At 48.9% G+C, this 22,149-nt stretch overlaps 1 protein-coding gene across 1 annotated transcript in view; it reads left to right on the forward strand.

Moving 5' to 3' along the window:
• Positions 1-19,269, forward strand: part of BABAM2 (BRISC and BRCA1 A complex member 2) — a gene marked incomplete at its 5' end in the record, with an annotated part of 402,516 nt that extends 383,247 nt beyond the window's left edge. Inside the window, one exon of the mRNA XM_012803778.1 lies at positions 18,806-19,269. Within this exon, the coding sequence (XP_012659232.1) occupies positions 18,806-18,869 (64 nt within the window). The remainder of the gene's footprint in view (positions 1-18,805) is intronic.
• Positions 19,270-22,149: the final 2,880 nt, after the last annotated feature.

Here is a 22,149-nt window from a genome sequence, read left to right on the forward strand (position 1 = left end):
AAAAAAAAAAAAAAAAAAATAGCTGTGGTTATTAACTGCCATGCTAAGACTTTGATCTTTTTCTTCTGTAAACAGTAAGGTTTTTCTTTAGTTAACAGATTACATATTGGCACAATGATCTGCCTTGGTAGCAATCTATAAATCATAATATAGCCTTCTTGACCTTGGAAATTTTAATAAAGGTGGTGGAAACTAAGGGCCATGCTCACGAAACATCGAGAAGAACTGTTTGTCGTATGTCCTTCCACCCCTTTGTTGCCACCTCAGTGCCCAGAGCTTTCAGAAACTCACTCGGGTTCTTCCGAGTTAGGATTGCCAGGCTTAGTAATTAAAAACAAAGGCACCCAGTTAAACATCAAATAAATAACAAAGAATTTAGTACAAGCATGCCCCATGCAGTATTTAAGACATACTTCTACTAAAAAGTCACTTGTCTGACTTTTGTCTGAAATTTAAATTTAGCTGAGCATCCTGTGCTGAGGAATCAGCCAGATCAGTCTGTGTGCATTTAGGGAAGGGGGTCACCCGCCTTCTAGTCTTTTCTCTCGGGGTATTCTCTCTCTTGGGTAATGAAGGCTCCACAGTGCCTGCTTTGGGCAGTGCCTTCAAATCACTTCCTGGCGGAGATGATAGATGGTGATGGGCCCCACTGTGTGTGTTTTGGGGGAATTAGGGGTGAATCAGGGAAGAATGTCTTATACCAGCCTCCACGTGTGCAGCCTTTCCAGCCTCTGGGAACAGACATGGTCCCAGGGAAGATTTTCTTGTCTTCCCTCAGAACATTCTCCCAGACAGTTGGCAGAATGAAGACGGCCTTTGTGATCTGATAGCATGCCTCATAGAATAAGAGGAGCCTCTGGGTAGAGTGCCCTCTTGCAGAGCTTTTTCCAGGAACACTGCCAACAGCAGGACCTTTAATTGTCCTGTGGAGAGATGCATGGTGTGAGTGAGTTGAGACGAGACAACCATCCGAGCATGGTGGTGGTGGACTGAGCACACCATGCTCGAGTCATCTGAGGACCACGGATTCAGAGCTGGGAGGACAATCCAGCTGCCTCACTTTAGAAGTGAAATGAAGGAGGACCCCAGAAGGGACATGCTCTGCCCAAGGTCACACAGCTCTTCAGAATTGGAGTCTGAACTTAAGTCTTGGTCTCTGTCTTCTAGCTTGGGATCTCCAGTAATAGTTCAGGGGATCTGAGAAGTCTTAGTGTGCCTGTTTGGATGGTGTCTGGATCTTTTCTCTGGATTACTTGCTAAGTAGCCCTGCAGACCTCCACTGGCAGCGTGTCCTTCAGCACTGCCGCACCCAGCTGTATGCCCTGACTCCTCCTCTCCTCAGGCAGAGTCCACTAAGCCCCTAAGAGCAACACCAGCACTGTGGAGAGCTACGGGCACTTTCTATGACCTCCCTCCCCGTTAGTGCCTCCTTGCTGTTTTCTTTGCCCTCCCCCCACCACCAAGTGTTCTGTGGTTGAGATGGAAAAATCCACCTCAGAGCAGATAGCTTTTACCTCAGTTTCAAGGGAATAACTTGTCCATGTAACCTGAGGTGAAAATTAAAACAAAGCAGGGCGTAGTCGAGCAGAATAGCACCCTTGGGTTTAAGAGTGACTTTGACCTATTACTCCCAGACTAGAATAATTATCTGGCTGCCAGAGAGTTCTTAGAGGAATCATTTTATTAAATGGTGTCACTGGCAGGGTAGTATTAACCCTAAGACCAGCTTTATCTGAACACTGACAGCAAACCTGACCGTACAGGCAGGGCAGCCCACGTGGAAGCCGAGAGCAGCCGATCATGGGATCTTCCACTCTTTTTATTTTCTTGTTCTTGCCACAACCTGTCATGAGACCCAGAAAACTTGTTTTGAAAATGCTTTGACAGCCAAAACAACCTGTTCTCAGCCCTGGACAAGAGGGCTTGTCCTCTCTGACCACTTACATACTGTTAGACGTTTGACTAGCTGCTGACTGGAAAAAATGAATTTGCTGTTTTCTTCTCATATTGTTCACTGACAAGTGCAGTGGCTTTCTAGCTCCTGTTCCCCTTTTTCCTAGCCTTTCCTTCACCAGAGACTTTTTAAGATTGTGTCTGAGTCTGCAGGTGAATGAACATTAGCAACAAATACTCAGGAGGATGTAACCGATGGTTACATCTTTGCAAGGCCAGCTTGATGTGCAGGTTGTCTTTCCCAATCCCTTTGGGCTTTAACCTTAGATTTAGTCTGCAGATAGATTTTAACCCATGATTTCCACTTGGCTTTTGGTCCTCCCTGATAAAGTTAAAAGTGTTAGTTAAAATCTAGTTATACAAGTGGCCATTTGGTGTCTGGATTGGTGGCCCTCAGGCCCACAGCAGTGACTCTGTTCCTCCCACCAAGCCACAGAAGTCAGGCCATGGCCTTGGGTATACAGCCAGATGGTTCTGTGACTGTAAGGGAGTCACTTGTCTCTCCTACTCTGCTTAAAGAAGGGTTGGGAAAGATAAGGGCTAGGCAGACAACAGCCCAAAGGGCAAAGCCAGCTAGCCTGTTTTTATAAATAAAGTTTTATCAGAAAACAGCCACACTCATTGGTTTATCTGTGGTTGAATTGTTACAACAGAGTATCTGGCCTGCAAAGCTGAAGATATTTACTATTTGGCCTTTAGGGAAAAAGTTTGCTGATCCCTAGACTAGATAATCTCTAGAGTTTTCAAAGTCAGGCTTTTGAACTTGGGACAGTTCTCTTACAGAAAGAGCTCCTGAAGTAACTAACAAGTGGCTAAGTAGAAAGGGCCTCTTTCTCCCCTGTAGACGCAAGCACTTCAAAGCATGCTTTGAGATTGTTGAATTCTACAAAAGGTGGGAGTTTATTTTGCTATATTTTTACAGAGTGTATTTTGCCACATCTCTATATTTGTTTATTGGTCTGGTGACTCTGGCACCCACACTGTCAACTAGTTTTGGAAAAAAGATATCCCAGCTGTGTAGATCTGACTGTCTTCAGTGGCATGGGTCAAAGTGGGACAGCCCATCTGTATCCACCTGGAAGAGCGTACTGGTTCGTCCACTTGATAAACGTGGCAGGAAAGGGAGCCGGATGCTGCCCTCCAGAACCTGTCTGGCCACCCAAAGCCCACCCCAACCCCCATCTGTCTGAGCAGTGGGATAGCCACACCATGGGGCAGTTCACTGGGTTGTGGGTAAGAAAAACAGAAATGGGTTCTGATGATGCAGACTAGGAAGGAAGTACTCCTTCTCACTTTCTTCCCCAAAGCCAATTCAAATAAGGTTTTAATTTACAGAATTTACATGCCAGTGAGTTCCTCATATGCATGTTAGTGCACCAGATGCATAATATGGAACCCCAAACACAAGATCAATGGTCCTCTTCCTAGGGTCACCGTGGCCTGCAAAGAACCTTTATGTGAACTAGAAAAAGGTCTCCCTCTTTGAGGTTGGTTCAGAGTTTGACTAATAGCTCTGGATAAAGAAAAAGCCATTCCTTTCTGTTGGGCACCTAACCCTGGGCAAGCACACAGCTCAGTAAGCAGCCAGGCGAGCTTGCAGCCCTCAGCACACCCCATCACCTGTGTCCTCTTCAGCAGTGCTGCAGGGCCAGTATGGCTCCCATCTCAGGCCTGAGGATGGACACCCAGGCTGGGAGCAGAGACAGTCCTCTGGCAGCACTGCAGGCCCTGCTCTGGTTCAGGTGCTTACTTTGGAGCGCCCCAGCCCTGGCTTTTCCTTGCCAACTGCTGACCTAAAACTGGCTCAACTTAAGGAATGTACATAATTTTCCACATAGTTAAATTTCAAAGGCAGTACAAAGAAATGTGCTCAGAGGTCCAGAAGAGACAGGCTCATGGTGGGGGCAACTGACCTCACTCTCAAGGCATTGGATTACATGCTGCGCGGTGTGTGCAGTGACGACATTCCTCCAGGACACCCGTCCTCAGAATGTGTTGTCAGAGTGGTTTTAAGAAGGCTGTGATGAGCTCTCTGTGGGTGAAACAGCCCTGTGGTCAGATCTGACTTCCACCCCACAATTCATGGTGGAAAGTGTATTTGGGCCAGCCATGTGAGCAGATTTTGAAAGATTCCTGAACTACCTGCTTCATTCTGCATCACTCAGCGGTTCCCAGCAGCTCAGAGGCAGGAGGAGTAGGAAGAAAGGCTACAGCCCCCAGAAACAGGGGATTTAACATCTGCTTCCTGTCCTGTTTTCTTGGTTCTCGAAGAGCCCTGGGAGCTGAGGGAATGCAGCTCATTACTGCTCTGAGCCCCTAAAATGTACAGAGCACCATGTTAAGGAACGGTGGAGTCCTGTGGCCATAGCACTTCCCTCCCCGTGACCTAGAAAGATGCAGTCGGGAAGGTAAAGGGCAGCACACACACGTCATTGCTGTCGCACTCTCTGGGGAGGCTGGAGGAGCCTATGAAGTCGACACAGGGACAGCTGGGTACATCAGCACCGGACCCAAGGCCCAGGGCCTAAGAAGAAGAGGACTGCCTGCTGGCAAATGTCTCTAGTCCCCAAAACTTCCTACATCAGGTCACCGGGTGTGTCATGCTGCCGCTCACGTAGAGCTGGAGTGTGCTATGCCCAACGTGGGGGCTTGGGGACCCGCACTCAGCAGGGCCCTTCTAGTGGAACGTGGTTGCACCCAGAAAGGGCTTCTTCGCTGTAGTAGTTAGCAATACAAAGTGTGTGTTGAGATTCTTGAACTGTACAAAGGGTGGGGGCTTCTTTTACTGAATTTTTATGGTAAATTTTGCGACTCGAGTCTGAGTCAGTGGCCTCAGAAGGCACAGAAGACCCTGCAGGGCTGGCAGCGTGCTGTTTGGCAGGGTGCTGGCCCTCACTCAGGTCTCACTCTGCCTCTACCACATGCCCGACAGAGGGCAAGTTACTTCCTCTCTCCAAGCCTGCTTCTTCACGTACACAGCAGGAGGAGACGCCTGGGACCTGTTTCATACCTGTGAGTGTTGCTGGGGTTAAAATAAGGCTGTTCGAAGAGCATATTAGAAACTGTAAAACACTGACCAGCAAGTTAGTTCATTCACCTCCTCAGCAAATACCAGAAACCTCTTGGTGCCGGCTACTAGTTAGACCAGTGTTTTTCCACCGTTTTTATCTCATGGCACACTTGAGCCTATAGTTAAAATTCTGTGGCACACTTAAATTATGTTAATCCAAAAGAAAAAAAGAGTTAAAAACATACTTACTGTGCTTTGAAGGTCTTTCAAAAAGAATTAATAATCTTTAAAATTTGTCCCAGCACACCTAAGATCCTCTCAGAGTACACCAGTCTGCCACGAGGCACACCTATTGAAAATCACTGAATTAGACAGTGGCCGCAGGAGGTGCAGACTCTTCTAAATAGAAGCTATTCAATAAACATTTGCTGAGTTGAAGTGAAACAAGAGTTCCTCAGTGTGTGTTTACTTAGCTCTGTGATGGCCTTAGGGAGGAGGAGGAAAGGAAACTAATACAACTTGAGTTCTGACCATTTGCCTGGCACTGTTACCGCAGAACCACCACCACGGCCCCACTGGAGAGAAACAAGCAGAGACTCAAGGACTTTTATACACAGACAGCTAACAAGTGATAGATCCATATTTGAATTCAGTTCTCTCAGACTCCAAAATCCACATTCTTCCCTCTTAATCTGATACAGAATGATTACTCTTTGTCACAAAACGACATTTAAAGAGTCACCCCATTTTTCTTTTCTCAAGCATTCCCTAGATTAATAACCCAGGCCAAATCCCACCCCAAACGATCACCCCTGATTCTAGGACAGAGAGTAAGAATCATGTGAAATCAAAGCAGAGTAAGGCTGTATCATCACAAACCAAACCTCATGGTCGTATGGTGCAGGTTTTAGGAAAACAACAGCTTTTAATGCATGCTCCAAATTCCTTCCATGGTAAGCCACTGTGAGAAAAATCTCACCCAAACAATGTGCTCTTGGCAGAGGGAGGCCATAAAGCAAACCAGCAGGGACCCAGAAATCATTCTAGGGAGTTGCTGGTTTCCCCAGAAGGTCTAGCTTTTAAAAATAAACTCAACAAAGGATTTCACTGCCCCCCCCCCCCACCGTCCCCAACCTGTGTCTTGATGTCTCCCTGGCTGCTAACTCTCTTGGGGATGGGATGGCCATTTAGTTCTTGTCCTTGTGTCAGTTACCAGCTCAACATTGATGCATCCTTTTCTCTAGTTAAAGAAAAAAACAAAAACCAAAAAAGCCAGATAGATGATGGCAATTGACAGTTGTTGCACAAACTTAAGAATGGATCCTTAGGAAGGAAGGATATTCATTCAGTCAGTCACCCAACAGAAGATCAGCATGTTTCTGTGTCACTGAGTTGAATCCCCAGAAATGAAGTTCCGTGTTTACACCCCAGAGGTGGGAAGGAGTGGAGTCTAAAGAGAGTATTTCAATACCTACTGCATTGAAAACTGGCAGACCCAGGGCCCCAGAGCCAGCAACACTCAGGCAACTCCTGCCTGCAGTGCTCAGAGAGGCAGCCCAGCCTCGGGGCACACAGTGAATGGCAGCGCCTTTGCTGCCCCCGCCACTTGGTTCACAGGGTCTCTGAGCCTCAGTAAGGTGCCACCAGGCTCCGCCCAGGGGTGACCATAGAAGTAGAAAACTTGAATACCAGAGACACCAACTGGCAACCTTAGTTAATGTAGGACTGCTTTGCTCCAGAGGGCAGAAAGAGGGCCCAGATTGCAGCTCCTTCCCAGAAGCAGGAAGAACATTAGAGGTGCCTTTAAGCAGGGAGCTTCCTATCACAAGAAGTATGCAGGCAGCATACCTCCGTTGAGGATCACCCAGGAAGTGCCCTGACAGGAGCCTATGGTCTCCTCTCCATGAGAGTGTCTGATCAGCACAGGTGAGTGGCTCAGCAACTTGTGTTACGGAGCTTCAGAGGTGGGACAAATGGGTGTGGCCTGGGCTTGGTGGCAGTAGGCTCTTTGGAGGGCTGGAGGCTTAGACCAGGCCCTGAGTGTGGGTAGGTTTATGGAAGGTGGGGAGGCCCCCAACATGTTGCATGGCCCAGGAAAGTACCCTTTACCTGCAAAGTAAAGGGGTTCCAACTTAGTTGGCTCCCAGACTTGCAAAGGGGAATTAATTATTGTTTGTGATACACTTTAAGATCTCCGATGAAAGGCCTTCTATGAATGTAAATTGTTATTATTGTCATTAAAGGGGCTAGACGTCTGGCCTGCTGGGTAATGCCCCCGCATAGTTCTAAGCAGACGAGAAAGCAAACTTGAGGCAGAAATTCTGCTCCACTTGTTCCAAAGCAATAGTAGTAAGAAGGAGTTGGCCCCTAATCCTGAAAGTAAAGGCCACGACTGCCATTCAGGGTTAGCGTGCCATTCTGGGAGTCAAGTGTCTGCGTGTGCCTGAGGCCAGGGCCCTGTTCAGATGCAGGAACCACCCCGTTACTGCACAGGAGCTATCCATAAATGTGGGCACGTTTGGTTGTCTGAGGGTTTGAAGAACAGAAGGGTCATGTTCCAGATGGATACTGGCTATCATTCTTAGGGTCCCAAGTCAGATCTGGAAACAAAGGGGACATACATAGAGACCTCAGACGTGTCCAATACCTCTGATGATGCTTATTAAGGCTCTGGAAGGGACCCCTCCTGCAAAGCACAGGTCATTTATTAAATTACCGCTTCCACTTAAGAAACTGTCTCTGGCTAAAGTGATTGGATTGATACCAAGGCAATAATAATAATAATAATAATGGATAATAGTATATCACACCTAGTAAACTCAGAAACCATCCCTTCACTTCACAGATGTGGCATCTGGGGCACACAGAGGTGAAGTGATTTACCCAAGGTGGCATCACAAGTGAGAAGCAGGCAGCAATCTTAACTCTAGACTCCCATCCCCAGTCCACAGTTGCATTATGTCAGGATTCTAATGCCGCCCATTTTACAGTACTTCACAGAGGTATTACTTCTCAACTACCCCAGGGAATTTGAAGATGCCAGATGACCTTTGCTTTATGGGAACCTTCTGAGTACCCTTTTGCTCTTCTGGGGCTCTTTGTTTGGAGAACATTCATGGGGCCTCTCATGTCTCCTGGGCAAGCTGTGCACACCCTTTTTACATTCCTTTTCCTCCTCCCAGGCACACAGGGTAGCCCACATTCTTCATTAGGGTGCCCTAGTACTTTCAAGAACCACATGGGGAAATAAGGAAGTCAAGTTCATCCCTTTTGTCTGTTATTATCACAGTACAGTTCTGCTGAAAAGCCTCCCAACGCAGGTCCCTAGATGAGGGCTAATGGTACCAGTCGACACACAAACTTACCAGAGAGAGGGCCATATGGGGTTTTATAAAAACAAATATAGGGGTAATGGGGGTTGGCAGTAAGTCACCGGGATGTTGGCAATTCCAGGAAGGGTTTAATGGAGGAGATTAAAATACCACTAAAACAAGGACTGGGGGGTGGAAGATCACCAAATGAAAACACTTTAGAAATCATCTATCTTACTTCCTCATCTTGTAGGAGAGGAAACAAAAATGATTCCGTGTTTTACAGCAGAGCTGGAGGTGGAGCCCAAGTCTCCCAAATCAATTGCCATCACTCTTTCCACTGGTAGCATGGAGAGAATGCTCCCTTTAGATTTAAGTAGCTTTGGATTCATTGTCACCTGTTAGCTGTGTGATCTTAGAAAAGTTACTTGGCACCTCTGAATGACAGGTTTCTCTTTGGCAAAAATAGAAGCTCTTAACCAGGTAGTAGGCCTGTTAGGAGGAGTAAATGTAAAGTACTACAGATGAAAACAAATAGCATGATGACCAGCATGAAGTAGGCACCTCCCTTCCCTGGTACCCCGGGGTTCCCAGACCGGGTTTAGTTGTTTTTGTTCGCTCGTTTGCTTGTTTGTTTGTTTGTTTGTTTACCACAATCCACAGCAATACATTTATTTCACTCCTTAATCTGGTGTCTATAACTCAAACAAAAATGCCACAGGTGATGCCCTCTGATTTTATTTCACTTTATTTTAATGCTGGTCAGGACCCAGCCCACTAGTTGGACAAGTTTGCTTTACACCGTGTGTGGATGTCATTTGTCCATGTTGTGTATGTGCCCTTCCTTTCTTTTCTCCCCCCCCCACCCTCCGTAAGTGGCAACTAGGGCTACAGAATGACCTCCTGCCAGTATGTGTATGGCCCCAAGGCAGTGTGGAGTGAACCCTGCAGACCAGAGAGCATTTGGGTCTCTTGCACCTGTGTTTTGTCCCTGGCCTTTCTAGAGAACCCACAAGGCTCTCCACCTGGTACAAGGTTTGCCCTCTGCCAGCCTGCGTGGAACTTCCATATCCCAATCCTAGCAGAACCTAGACTTCCCCTGGGAGAATTCCTTTCTCCACTGAAGGCAGTTGTTTACAGAAGGCCACTGCACCCCAGCAGGGAGCACGCTGTGTGGGCATCCTCTCCCCTTAAGTCAGTGGTTCTTAACCTATGGGTCTCGACCCCTTTGTAACAATAAAAATACATCTGGGCATTGGGAAGGTTGAGAACCACTGCCTTAAGCTGTGTCTTCTTTGGGAAGTGCTGCTTTTTTGTCTCCAGGGAACCAGGTATCTGGGGCATTCTTTCAGCTGTGAAGGGGATTAGGGTGAAAGAGGAGGGACCATAGCAGTCTTGCTGCCCCTCCCCTAAGATTGTCAACAGCTGTCTGTAAACAGCCCTCCAGGAGAGTAAATACCAGGAGCTCCAGGGTGACCAATGGCTGTGTTGAAAAGCCAGCAGGCAGGGACCCAAGCAGCAGTGTGCAACCTCTAGATGCTGAGATCTAGAGGGAGAGACTGAATTGACAACCAGGCGGACAACCGTTCAAAGCCTTAGATAGATTCTCTGGAGAAGAGATTACTGCATGTCCCCAGAGAGTTGGTTTTCTAAGTGTTCTCAGTCCTCTGGGGATCTAGCACTGTCCTGTGGAGGCTGGCAACACTAAGCGGAAACCTTGAGGCACCCTCCCAGCTGTGGTGTTTCTTGGGGCCTGGCCACCCTGCTAGGGTGTCACTTGAGGCCTGGTCATCCCTGGTTTTTCCCCTTTTGCGGACTAAGAAGTGGAAAGTAATCTGTGATCTTCATGGTGACTCAGTGGCCTCATTCAGACAGGCCACCTGCTTCTCCCCAGTAGGTGAGCCTCAGGAGTGATCCTTTTCCTGGCCAAGACTATGGCAAGACCCCTGGACCCTCTGTGGACACCCATTGTCACACCATGACCTGTGCTGAGCTCCTGTTGTGCAGAAATGGGCAGAGTAAGCAGAGGACTTGCCCTCCACACACACCCGGCAGGCACAGGTGGGGAGACCAAGTGAACACAGGCCTAGGGCAGCACTATATCCCTTAGCCCCCAGCCCACTAGCTGGACCAGCCTCTCTCAGCAGCCTCATGGCCACAGTGCCATCCCTGCCTCTCATCAGGCATCTCCGCTGCTCCCTGATGAAAAGTTATGAAGGAAACAGTATCAGCCTGAGAGGAAGGAGATTGGGGGTGGGGGAGACTGGCTTGAACTCCACCTGTTAGCTCTAGGGCTTCAGGTCAACCCTTTGGGGGCAGGTATTAATTTACGCATGAAATTGATGCATGTATCGGAAGGACCATCTTAAGTTTTCAGGCCTTTGCTTTTCACTCCCTTGTAATAATTGGACTGTATGACCTCCAAGGTTTCTCTCTGTTACAAAATTCTGTCACTATAAAGTACATCTTTAAATGAGCCAAACGTTTACATTTATTAGAGGAATGTTTATTGAGCTGCTTTGTGTTGGGCACTATCCTCAAGGCCGCATTGCAAAAATGGATGAATGTGGCCAGTGGGCCTTGCTCTCAGGGAGTTTACAGCACGTGGAGGAGAATGGTCGGTACTTGGGTTGCAGCCCAGAAGAGGAAGCCAGGCCTGTGACGGAGGAGGCTTAGGAGCCCCCTGGGACTACCATGGCCCTGCCTCTCATCTGTCCAGCTGGCCTTGCCCTCTCCCAGTGCTCCTCTCACGGGCTGCTCCAGGGGACGCCAGGGGAGCAGAGATGCCCCTGCAGTTGCAGGGACCGGCTGCTCCTACCACAAAGCAACTGGCCAAGTTTCAGAGGCCTCAGAGGGAGAGAGGACTACCCCGTAATTTTGATTGCTTTAGTAAGTATTTAAAAATACCCTATAATTTAGCAGGAACCAGATTTTATCCCGATACTCTGATGTCTAGAAATGGATCTCACTTGGTCATTGTTGAAGTCCTCCTAAAATGGCATTTGATTTAATTCAACATGTACTGAGACCACAGTCTCAGCTTTGTCACAGGTGAGGAGGCCGAGGTATGTGAGACATAGTCTAGACACCAACCTAAACATCTCAGATGTGAGGCAGACCCTAGCTGGGCCCATGGTTGGAGGCCCAGCATGCTGGGGAATTGGGCAGAGACGAGATGGGCTCCAGCTGAGGGGAAAGGCCTCAGCCTGAAGCTGTGAACATGTGATACGTTCTCCGTGTGCCATTGAGGCCTCACATCCCAAGTCTGTTCATTTCCTTGTTTTGCAAGCTTGGACCCCTGAAAACAAACCAGGCCTGCACAGGGTTGGCACATTCAGCAAGACTGCGTCTGTGAGCCAGTTACAACCGCTTGTTTGTTCCTAAAGCCCACACCCGAGAGCCAGACTGCCAATGCCTGAGGCACAACCACAAAGCATGCTCCCAGTGTGCCAGTCACTTGCCCACGGAGGCACTCACAGTTAGATGATGGGACCTCTGGAGAGCTTGGGGTGGAGGGCATTGAAATAGGACCAGGTCTTTTTGTGGAGATCCCATTGTAGGGATGACCCTTGACATGAGGAGTGTAACCCCAAGTGAGTCAGTATTTACAGCGGCAGTTCAGGACAGTGAGGGCAAGGCAAGACCACGAGGCATGATTAGCGGGACTTGTCTTACACTATTTACAGGACGGCTTTGATTTGCAGACCACAATCGGTTTTCATATGACTGATTAAAAACATGTGCTAGTTGAAGTCACAGCTGCAGAAGAAAACTAGAAAAAGCAATGAGCCTTAGATGTTTGGAACTTGCCTCTTTTTGCAAAAATGACCTCTGACTTGATTTATGTCCTTGATCTTGACAGTTAGAGTCATGTCCCTGAACCACTTCTCTTACCCTGTCCCACCCCACTACATCAGCCTGACTCTAGCAAATATTATAAGGCTCATCTTACAATTGTCAAGAAAAAAGTGGGGCGGGGGGGATTTTTAAATTCCATAATTCAAGTTCTGTTTTGGAAGAAGGCACTGTTAGGCTCATGCAAAATGAAAAGTCCCAAGTAAAGAAGACTAAAGATGGTAGGACCACAAGGTCTCATCCACATGACTGGGCTCCAGTGGCACCCAGGTTGGAGTGACATGGGACAGGTATTTTAACTTAAGCCTCTGTTTTCTGGCCTATAAGATGGGAAGCACGATCCTCGCCGCACTCCACAGTGTGGCAGGTGGCAAATTTGCAAAGCTTAACCTCCTTTAGGTGGTCCCCTCTTACTCCAGAGTTCCCAACCTCTTTGGGCTATGTGTTCTGTTTTTGTTTTCATTTGTTTAAGCAATATTGATTCATATTGTCAGATATCAATTTTATGGATTTTTATTCTTTTGAAAAGATCTGTTTAATACATTCCAGTAGACTGAAACCCTTTTGATGAGACCTGTTGAGCAGATTCCTCCCAGCCTCCACCCCAAGGCCTCTGAGCATTTCCCCTATGGCTCCTTCTCTCCACTGTCTTCAGCTTCCCTAGAGCCCCTACCCTAGAACCCAGCAATTACATAATGTCCCAGACATTGTTGCCCCTGGCATCTTGTTATGAGCTCTCTAGCTCCCCAAGCCCTAGGGCAGATGGCAGAGGGATGGCCAAGAGGAACAGTCTTGGAGCTCTGTAGTGTTCACTAACCCTGCCCCATTTGTGAAAATTTTCCAAATAATAACTACTACTGCCATCACCTTTATGGCACTGCCGCCACCTACTAAAACCTGTGATGTGTTGGGCCCTGGTCTCGTAGCCTTATACACACTTCTGTGCTACTCACAGGCTCCTTGAAGATAGGCGCTAGTGTCTGAATCTATCAGATGAAGAATCAAGACACAAAAAGGTTAGGTGTCTTGCTCAAGGTCATATAGATGATGTCTCAGACCTTAACTGGGTGGCACTTAGAGGTCATCAAGTGTAAATCTTCCTGCTGTCGGTGAGAAACTGAGTCCCAGTTCAAGATGACAATACGAGCCAGGGCCTGGATTAGAGCTGTGAGTCTTCTGCCTCTTGGGTCAGTGCTCTTTCCACTTCCCCCACTGCCTCCCCTTCACCATCCATGTTGTCCTGGACAGACAGGGATTTGGTTGAGAACTGGGCCAGCTAACACCCTTGTCGTGGCAGCCAGAGCCACGTGATTCTTAAACACCCCTCTGGTCAACAACTGTGACCCTGTTCATGATTACGCCTTCAACCGAAACTGCACCCAAGAAGCGCTCCTGCAGACTTGGGCAAAGACAAATAAGGCCCTGGAGGTGCTTCTGGCTGCAAAGTTCACCCTTCAGTACCACAGGTGTCCCACAAGCCACTTTGGACTGAGTCTCAAAAGATGCAGAGGTCCTCATGACCTCAAGTACTCAATCCTGAGAGTGGCCATATCTGTGCCTCCAACTGCCAGTTCAGTCTGATAGAGGGAAGGGCCTGATCCAGGACGCCACAGGGCGTCTTCAGGATGAACTGAAGACAAGGACCCTCGGACCTCTCCTTCCACATGAGATTTCCCTCTTCTGTACTCACATGTGCTTCTGGCTATTTCCACAAACTCAGAGTCACTCCCCCTGGGGCCCACCTTGGTACCCGTGGTAACAGTTGATATCTGTTGATCTTGTACTGTGCCAGGTACCAGGCCATCTGCTTACTTGGACCATCTCATTTAATCCTCATAAGAACCTTTAAGGTGGGCACAGTTATTCCCACTTTATAGATGAGGAAAGGAAAGCTGAAGTCACTTGCCCAAGTGATCCAGCTAGAGAGAGGCCTGGCCAGGCCCTGAGCCCAGCCTGGCCTGTACTATATTACCCATCCTTCTTGTCCTTCAGCCTGCAGGCCTTGGGATCATCGGCCCAGCTCCAAAGCCAAGAAAAAGGGAAGAGATTTATTCCTATCCTAAAGCCCAGAAAAGTAGACCCACTGTGCACTCCGGTTCCCTGACTCCTAGTCCAAGGACAGTCTAGCCCTTCCCCTGCCATGCCTGTGAGCTGAGGGCCGGGTCTTCTGCTCTGAATTCATAGAAAACCTACCAGTCTTTAAGTTTCACTCTCCCGATACTTGGATTGGGCTAAGATATGACTTTATGAAACCCTGAGCAAAGGGGCCAAGATCAGTGAAGAAGGTCAGAACTTCATTTTGTCCGAAGGCATGCTGAGCTCTAATTTGGTCTAAAAATAAACTCTCTTCCAGTGTGAGTGCAATGAGGAGCTTGACTGCAGGCCCCACTTGCCCAGCTAATGGGGAGGTGAGGAGACCTCACTACACCCATAACACATTTTCAAAGCTTACCACATACTTTGTCTTTGGGTCAAAGATTTTCTAAAAGATGACAGATCTCTTGTGCCATTAGCAATCTGTATTCTGGGCAGCTTTCCATTTTCTCTGATAAAAAGTGAAATAAATGAAAACAGTGCTTTAAAAAAATCTATAAATGGGTGGGAGCCAGTTGTCATTTCCCCCCTTCCCCCACCCCCTCCCCTAACTGACTTAATGAGGCTCCAAGTTGAGAAGCACTCACTGGAAACAGCTGCTAGCATCTTCGTGCCTTTAAATAGCCCTCTCCACGCTTCCCTCTGGCAGCATGCAGCTTGCCCTGGCAGGGAAAGCCCAGGACAGAACAGGAAACTTTAGAACTTTCTGAAAAGAAAAGAGCTTGCCTTTAAAGCATGTTCCCTCTTGCTCCTTTTTGTGCAAGGCGTTTGCAGTATTGCAACCCCTTCCCCTAGAAGTTTCCAAGGAAAAACTGAGCTGATGAGATTTGCTTCAGGACCCAGTGTGACTCTGGGGCTGGGGGCTGGTGGGTTTTAGGGGCACAGAAAGCACCCCAGACCTATTTCAACCCCAGGTCAGTGCAGGAGCTGTACCACATGCCCATCAGCAGCCGGGGAGCCCACAGTGTACAGATTAACTGCGGCCTCTCCACAGTATGCTCTAACCTGTGACTTAGGGAAGGGGGCACCACTCTGCCCTCCTCCAAAGCGGCGCTGGGTGGGTCACGCTGCACAGCGCACCTTGTACGGCAGGGCCTGTGCGGTGGAGGCTGGCAGCAGCCTGTCCATCTCTGACCCCCTAAAGCACCTCCAGACTGCTGGGGAGGTAGCCGCAGCTGAAACATGTGATGAGTGAATGGCCCTCACATCTGGTGGTGGCCAACGGTTGACAGTGTCCCTTCCCATACATTATCCCACACAAGCAACATAGCAGGGTGGGCTTATTGCCCCTGCTTACCATAGGGGAACAGAGCCCAAGGTTTCCCTTGCCCTGCCTGGCCTCGCCTCAGTCTAGGGCTCCTTCTACCTCATCACAGTCCCCCTTATGGAGGATTGTGGCATGGTGCCATTGATGGGTAAGGTCATAAGTACCAGAGAAGGTGACAGTTCAGCTCACTTAGGGCTGGGTTGATTGGGAGTGGATGCCAGGGAGTGCTTTTTCTTTCTTTCTCACTAATTGTTGGCATAGTTTGAAATTTAAAACAGGACTGAAGTTTTTTTTTCTGTCAGTACCTAAATATCACACTTGTCACCCATCTGGGGTTACTTTCTCTCCCACCTTCTTAAATAGCCTGTAATCGACATGCTGTAACTGCTTCTTACAGTCGAGTTACATTCATTAAAGCCACCAAGCTTGGCTCGGCGCCTGTGGCTCACGTGACTAAGGCACCAGCCACATACACCCAAGGTGGTGGGTTCAAATCCAGCCTGGGCCCGCCAAACAACAATGACGGCTGCAACCAAAAGATAGCCAGGCGTTGTGGTGGGCACCTGTGGTCACAGCTACTTGGGAGGCTGAGGCAGGAGACTCGCTTGAGCCCAGGAGTTGGAGGTTGCTGTGAGCTGTGATGCCACATCACTCTACCCAGGGGGACAGCTGGAGGCTCCTGTCTCAAAAAAAAAGCCACCAAGCTTTATGCCAAGCACTACCTACAGACAGCATCCTGAGCTGGGGGGGGGGGGGTGTCGCTGAGAGCAGGCTGTGCTCCTGCATTTCAGGCATTTCAGGCATTTCAGGGGACAGCACTGTGGCCCAGCAGGCCAAACACATGCTCATGGGACCGGCACCCCAGAAGCACAAAGAATGTGTGTGTGTAGGAAGACAACCTGATGACCAGGGAAGACCTGATAGGAGCAAGGGCATTTGACCTAAACCTGAACAAATCCCAGAGTGGACAACGGTGCATGCCAGAAGGAGGGGGAGGGGAGGCCTGCAGACACTGAATCAGGAATTAGCTTAGAGGGTATGTGACATCCCCCAGTTGCATGTGACGTGTGCAGGGGGGCGTCTTAGCTGCAGTTTCTCTGGGTAGAGTATCCTTTGCTGTTTTAGCTTCTCTCAGATATTGAGAGTCATCCAATGCCAGGCCAAGAGTTTGGGGGATGCAAAGGTCTTGGTCAGGGTAGGGACAGCAACTCGCACTCGAAGAAAACCAGTATAGATGCGACAGAAAGACAAAGGTGCCCGTGTGTCCAGGGGAGAAGCAGACTCCTGCTGTAGTGTTGTTGAAAGATAACAAGACAGAAAGCCTGGAGGTGTCACTGAGGTTCAGTAGACTCAGAGAGGGGGCAGAGAAGCTGGAGGGATTTAGGAAAAAGTGAAAACTGATCGAGAAGGAAACAGAGTTTTATAATAGACACATAGACTGGCCAGAGCATTTTCAAAGACCCAATAGTGATGAAGACATCCAGTTGGAACACACTGGTTTGAATAACAGATCGACATCCAGGTCAGATTGTCCTGCAGGTGGCTGGAAATGTGACGCTAGAAGTTTGGGAGGGAAAGCAGGGCAGGAGACCCAGACTAGGGAGTGCTCTGCTGCAGGCCTGAGAGTAACTGTGACCTTGCTCTGCTAGAAGGGAGGGGAGAGCAGAGAGGGAGGCGCCCAAGGAAAGTGGCACCTGGGAGTGTGGAAGGAGAGGGAAGAAAAGGAAGAGAAAGATATGACTTGTCATGTCACAGAAGTTATAGGGAAAGAGCTTCCAGAGAGAGGAGCTGACATTTAAATGCTGCAGTGAGGCAGGTGGAGGCTAGGACTGAGAAAGAGCCAGAGCCTTCAAAACGGCCGATTTGGAAAGAGGGTAACAGTTCACTTGGTGAGCATAAGGGCCGTTGGGTGTCATTAGTCACTGCCTTTGCTCTGATCCAGAGTTGACTCCAAAGCCTGCTTAGTTGTGTGGGGCTCATTGCCCTATACTGCAGGGCCCCTGGTCACGTCACCCTGACCCCTGAGCCCTTTTCTGCCCCCCTCTTGCTGGTAGTTCTGTACTGCTGCTCCCCACTAAACTGGCACATCTGCCTCCTGCCTTTGAGTTAAGTTCTTCCACACCTAACTGGTGCTTCTGATCTACTGGGAGTCTGGAGAGCCAGGCTCATTAGAGCCAGGTTCTAAACAAAATAGGCTGGGAGGCTCCCTTAGGGTAGGGTACATGGGGCCTTTGTGGAGGAGGAGCAGTCTTCTTCCTGGTTCTTGTCACTGTTTTAGGAAGATAAGATTACTAAATACATAGGGTGTGTCTTTGATTATTTGGGAGTGGGACCTGAGTAGGGTAGTGAATGGGCCTGGTGACCAGGGTACACAGATGCCTAGCCCTGCTTCTCCAGCCCGACCCTCACCCTCCACCTCACCTTTATGTTCCAACAGGGCTTTGGTTCCAAGCTCACAATACACCTCTGCCCCTGCCACAGCCTCTGGCCTGTGATGCCCACTCCACCACCCCTTCCCTGGCTGCCTCCGACTGGTGCCTGCAGTTCCTACATAGGTGCCCTTACCACCCAACTGAGTGTTACTCGTGCATCTGTCTCATCCTCTAAACTGATCTCATGTGGCAGGTCCCACGTCTGGGACACCTCAGAGAATGCCAAGCACAGTGTAAGCTCAGCAAATGCACATCGCCTGATGTAAAATGTGCCGTTTCTACAGATTAGAGACCTGCGTGCGGGAAAGGCTAATGGTCTTCCCCAGATCCTACTCTTGGTCTTCAACTAACCAGAGAAGGCTCTCTTCATACCTAGCCTGGCTTTCTTTCCAAGAGGCCAGACTGCATATGTGTTTGGAAATAAATGGAGACCATAGATCACTTAGAAATCCTTATTAGACCCTCTTTGTCTTTGATATTAAAGGTCCAGTGGAGTAGAAAATACAACCGTCTTGGCTTTTCAGATAGCTAAAACCACAAGGTAGTTGACTTAGAAATGCTCTGTCTTGTAGCTTGGACCAGGCCCTTGTCTCTGTCCTGGACAAGGGCAGCAAGACCTAGGTACTGAAGTCTGAGAGGAGTTGGCAGCCAAGAAGGGCTGCGTAAGAGCCCTCTAAATATCCACGAGATACCATGGTAATGAGCTGCATGCACCTCCCTTGGAAAAATCCAGAGGGCTTTTGCATCAGCAGAGAAGGAAAGTCCAACCCAAGATACATGAACAATAAATAACAACTGTTCTGAGTTAGGTTGAAAGCTCTGAGTTGCAATTTTTTCAAGTTGTTTGTGCTAACCACAATTTTTTTTCTTTCTTTCCCACCAGGGCTTATTTCAAAACCTTTGTCCCTCAGTTCCAGGAGGCAGCATTTGCCAATGGAAAGCTCTAGGAAACACCAGTCTTGAGAGGTGGCCAGCCAGACTGCTCTGTCCACTTGCGTGTCAGCACACACGGCTGCTTCCTGGAAGCCACTTGGAACGTCCTCATGGCAGTGCTTTGTTCACACAGCAGCTTTGCATGGCCCAGACAGCCCCGACTCTGCTGGAGCCCCTACTTGAGCTGGTTGACAGCACCAGAATCCTAGAGCCCCTCACTTTTCAGGTTGCTCCCTCTTTCTTTCCTTTATTATATTTCCTAATTGAAAGAAATAAACTCATAAATCACAATGCAGTAATTTTCCAGGGAAAGTAAGACGTCCGAAATATACACACCCTTTTTCCAAAGCCTTTGTCTCGGAGACTCCAGGTTTTAAGATTAAATACCCCTTGGCTTTGTTTTTCCCCCTGAAACTAGTAGAAAGAAAGAGAGAGAGAGAGAGAGTGTGTGCATTATGCCCCAATATCTTCCCATTTGGAGCCATCCATCATTGAAAAAAAAAGTTTCCTGAATGAATCTGACCAGGCTGCAGGGTTTTAGCCAATTACCCAGCCTGGTTCAAGGCTGGGGCTTAGGAACAAATGAGTTCTAGCACCACCCCAGCCCCCCACCCTTACCCCTTCACCACCATTCATTACTCCTACCCCTTTACCACCATCATCCACCACCCTCACCCCCACCCCTACTCCTTCACCACCACCACCCACCACCCTTGCCCCTTTACTACCACCACCACATCACTCACCACCCCCTACCCTACCCTTCACCACCACCACCCCACTCCTACCCCACCCTACCCCTTCACCACCAACAACCACCATCCCTACTCCTTCACCACTACCCACCACCTCTACCCTTCAGCTCCCCTACGGGCACCAGGTGTCCAGCACATCTGTACACAGTAGGTAGTTATTAAAGTTTGGTGAATGCACCACTGGCTCTCTTCTTCCCTCTCTCCATCCCCTGTCCCTAGGCTGATAGGAGAGCTCTTTGGGTTTATACAGCCCTGTGTGATTTACACCTGAAAGGCAAAGGTGGGGTGTCCTGGGTTTTCACTAGTATGCATATCTGCTAACTGGGCTCAAGCCTGGCAGCGGGGGCTTTGTAGCCAGCCCAGAGCAGAGCTGGGGAAGATATACTGAGCAAGCTCTGTCTTTTCTAGACTTAAAGATAATCAGAGCCAGAGGGGGCTCAGAAGTCACCGTGTTTCCTCCTCCATCCCCTATCCTCCCTTCATTGCACAGAGAACAGAATTAGGCCCAAGAGCTAAAGAAGCTCTCAAGTTAGGAGCAAATCTGGGAATTGGAGCTGGGCCTCTTTCCACCAACACACAGCCTCCCTTAGCTGAAACACAAGTTGTCTGCAGTCAACCTGATTACTTTACAAGATTTACAGTTTGGGTTAGCATGGTTCCACTCGGAAGGCTTTCAACTAAGGGAAATAGGTCCCACAGGTGAGAGAAGCCACAGCCAACCTGTGCTGGCTCTGCCGCCAGCCAGCCTCCCCATTGTGAGAGCTTCACCCTAGCCCCTCCTGCAAGGCACACACACGATGTAACTGGGTCTCTCACTTTTTCCCTCGGTTCCCCTTGTAGCACTGGGATCCCAGTTTTACCCTGTGGCCCTTGTGAGGACCAGTAAGGAACACCTCTCCTGTCTATATTCTCTGGCACCCAGAGATGTTCTCAGGAGGCTGGAAACAGCTCGGCCAGAACTGCCTGCTTGATTACCAGCCAGAGGGCTGCCCAATGTGGGTTTTTTCATTGGGTAAGTACTTTGCCTCTGCCCTGAAACCTTGGGAATTCCCAGGACAGAGAACAGTCTAGTGCCTGTGGCCACATCCCAGCCCAGCCTTGCCATTAACCAGCTGTGTGACCTTGAGTAAGTCCTTTCCTCTCTGTAATACTCGGGGGGGGGCGGGGGGGGGGGGGGGGGGGGCTGGACTACATTATGGAGTTGGCTCATCAAAACACTGAGGGAGCTGTTTTTAGGAACTGTTCCTCTGGCCTCTGGCCCCCTCCCCACTATGGGCCTGTTGAATCTGAATCTCACTAGCTAGGGCTTAACCATCTGGATTTTGATAAAACTCTCCAAGGTGATTCTTTTGAGCGAATGATCATGACCCACTAAACCAGCTGACTACTCCAGAGTCTCCTCTGACCCCACCAGTCTACAGCTCACAGGAAGGTGCTCTGTGCTCAGGGCCTCTGGGTACCATGCCTCATCTCTCTCCAAGGCTCCATGGCTCAGTCACTTAGGATCACTGTGGCCACCTCCCCCATAGCAGGACACAGAATGGGCTCTGCTGCCTACAGTGCCAGGAGTTGATTGAGCCCAGGCTGGCTTCAGAGGTTCCCAGCCCCAATCCCAGCAGAGGGTGGTTGGCATTGTGGGCTGGGGTGAGGTCACATGGACTGGACCCTCAGCATTTCAAATAGCCATTCAGCTGGGATGACAGCAGTGGGCAATGGGACCTAGGAATGCTGCCCTCCTGCACTGCTGGCCTTTGGGGTCCCCCAGTCCTCTCCTAGGCCAGGTAATCTTTGAAGCAGGCACAGCCTAACTCAGAAGTACTATCACACCTTTACAGCAGACCTGTGATGTGAGCAAGTGGTGTAATGTGCTCCTGTTCCACCGATGAGGACACAGGACAAGAGAGGCTGAGTGAGTTACCCATGGTCACCGGCCAGCCAGCACCACAGCCAGGACTCAACCCAGGGTCTGGCTCCTGATCCAGGGCTACTTCTCATGTATGGCTGCAGTCTAGTAAACAAACTGAGACTTATGTTTTCTTTCCCAGCAAAGGATGAAGTACTAAGTATAGGTTTGTGAGGATGGAGATTATATAATTTTTTTAAAAGGCTTTCCGCTCCCTTGCCTCAGGGGGAGGATTTGGGTTGATTTTCTTAGGAAGAACTCAGCAACACAGCGTAACAATAACCACTTCATATTTCAAGCGCCAGGGATTCAAACACCAGGGTTTGTGCGGTTTTATCTCTTAACTCCCCTGACAGCAACAGGAGCAAGTGGCACTTATAAATGGTGACAGTCACTTGTATATTTTTAAATACTTCTTGCTAGTTCAGCCCATCATCGAGTATTGTCACAGCACACAGAGTGCAGCCCAGGAATAATTAGTAAATGGCTATAAAGTGCTTTGAAGATGAAAAGTGCTGTATATGAGAGCACATTATTATTACCTCGTAAATCCTGTCTCCAGCTTACTCAGCCCTTGTAATTTAAGTTCAATCTTTAGCTTAGCACTGACAAGGAAAGGACTTAAATGTGTTTACT

This window comes from Otolemur garnettii, unplaced genomic scaffold, assembly GCF_000181295.1.
Source record: "Otolemur garnettii isolate 467f Iridium unplaced genomic scaffold, OtoGar3 scaffold00022, whole genome shotgun sequence".
NCBI classification, from domain to species: Eukaryota; Metazoa; Chordata; class Mammalia; order Primates; family Galagidae; genus Otolemur; species Otolemur garnettii.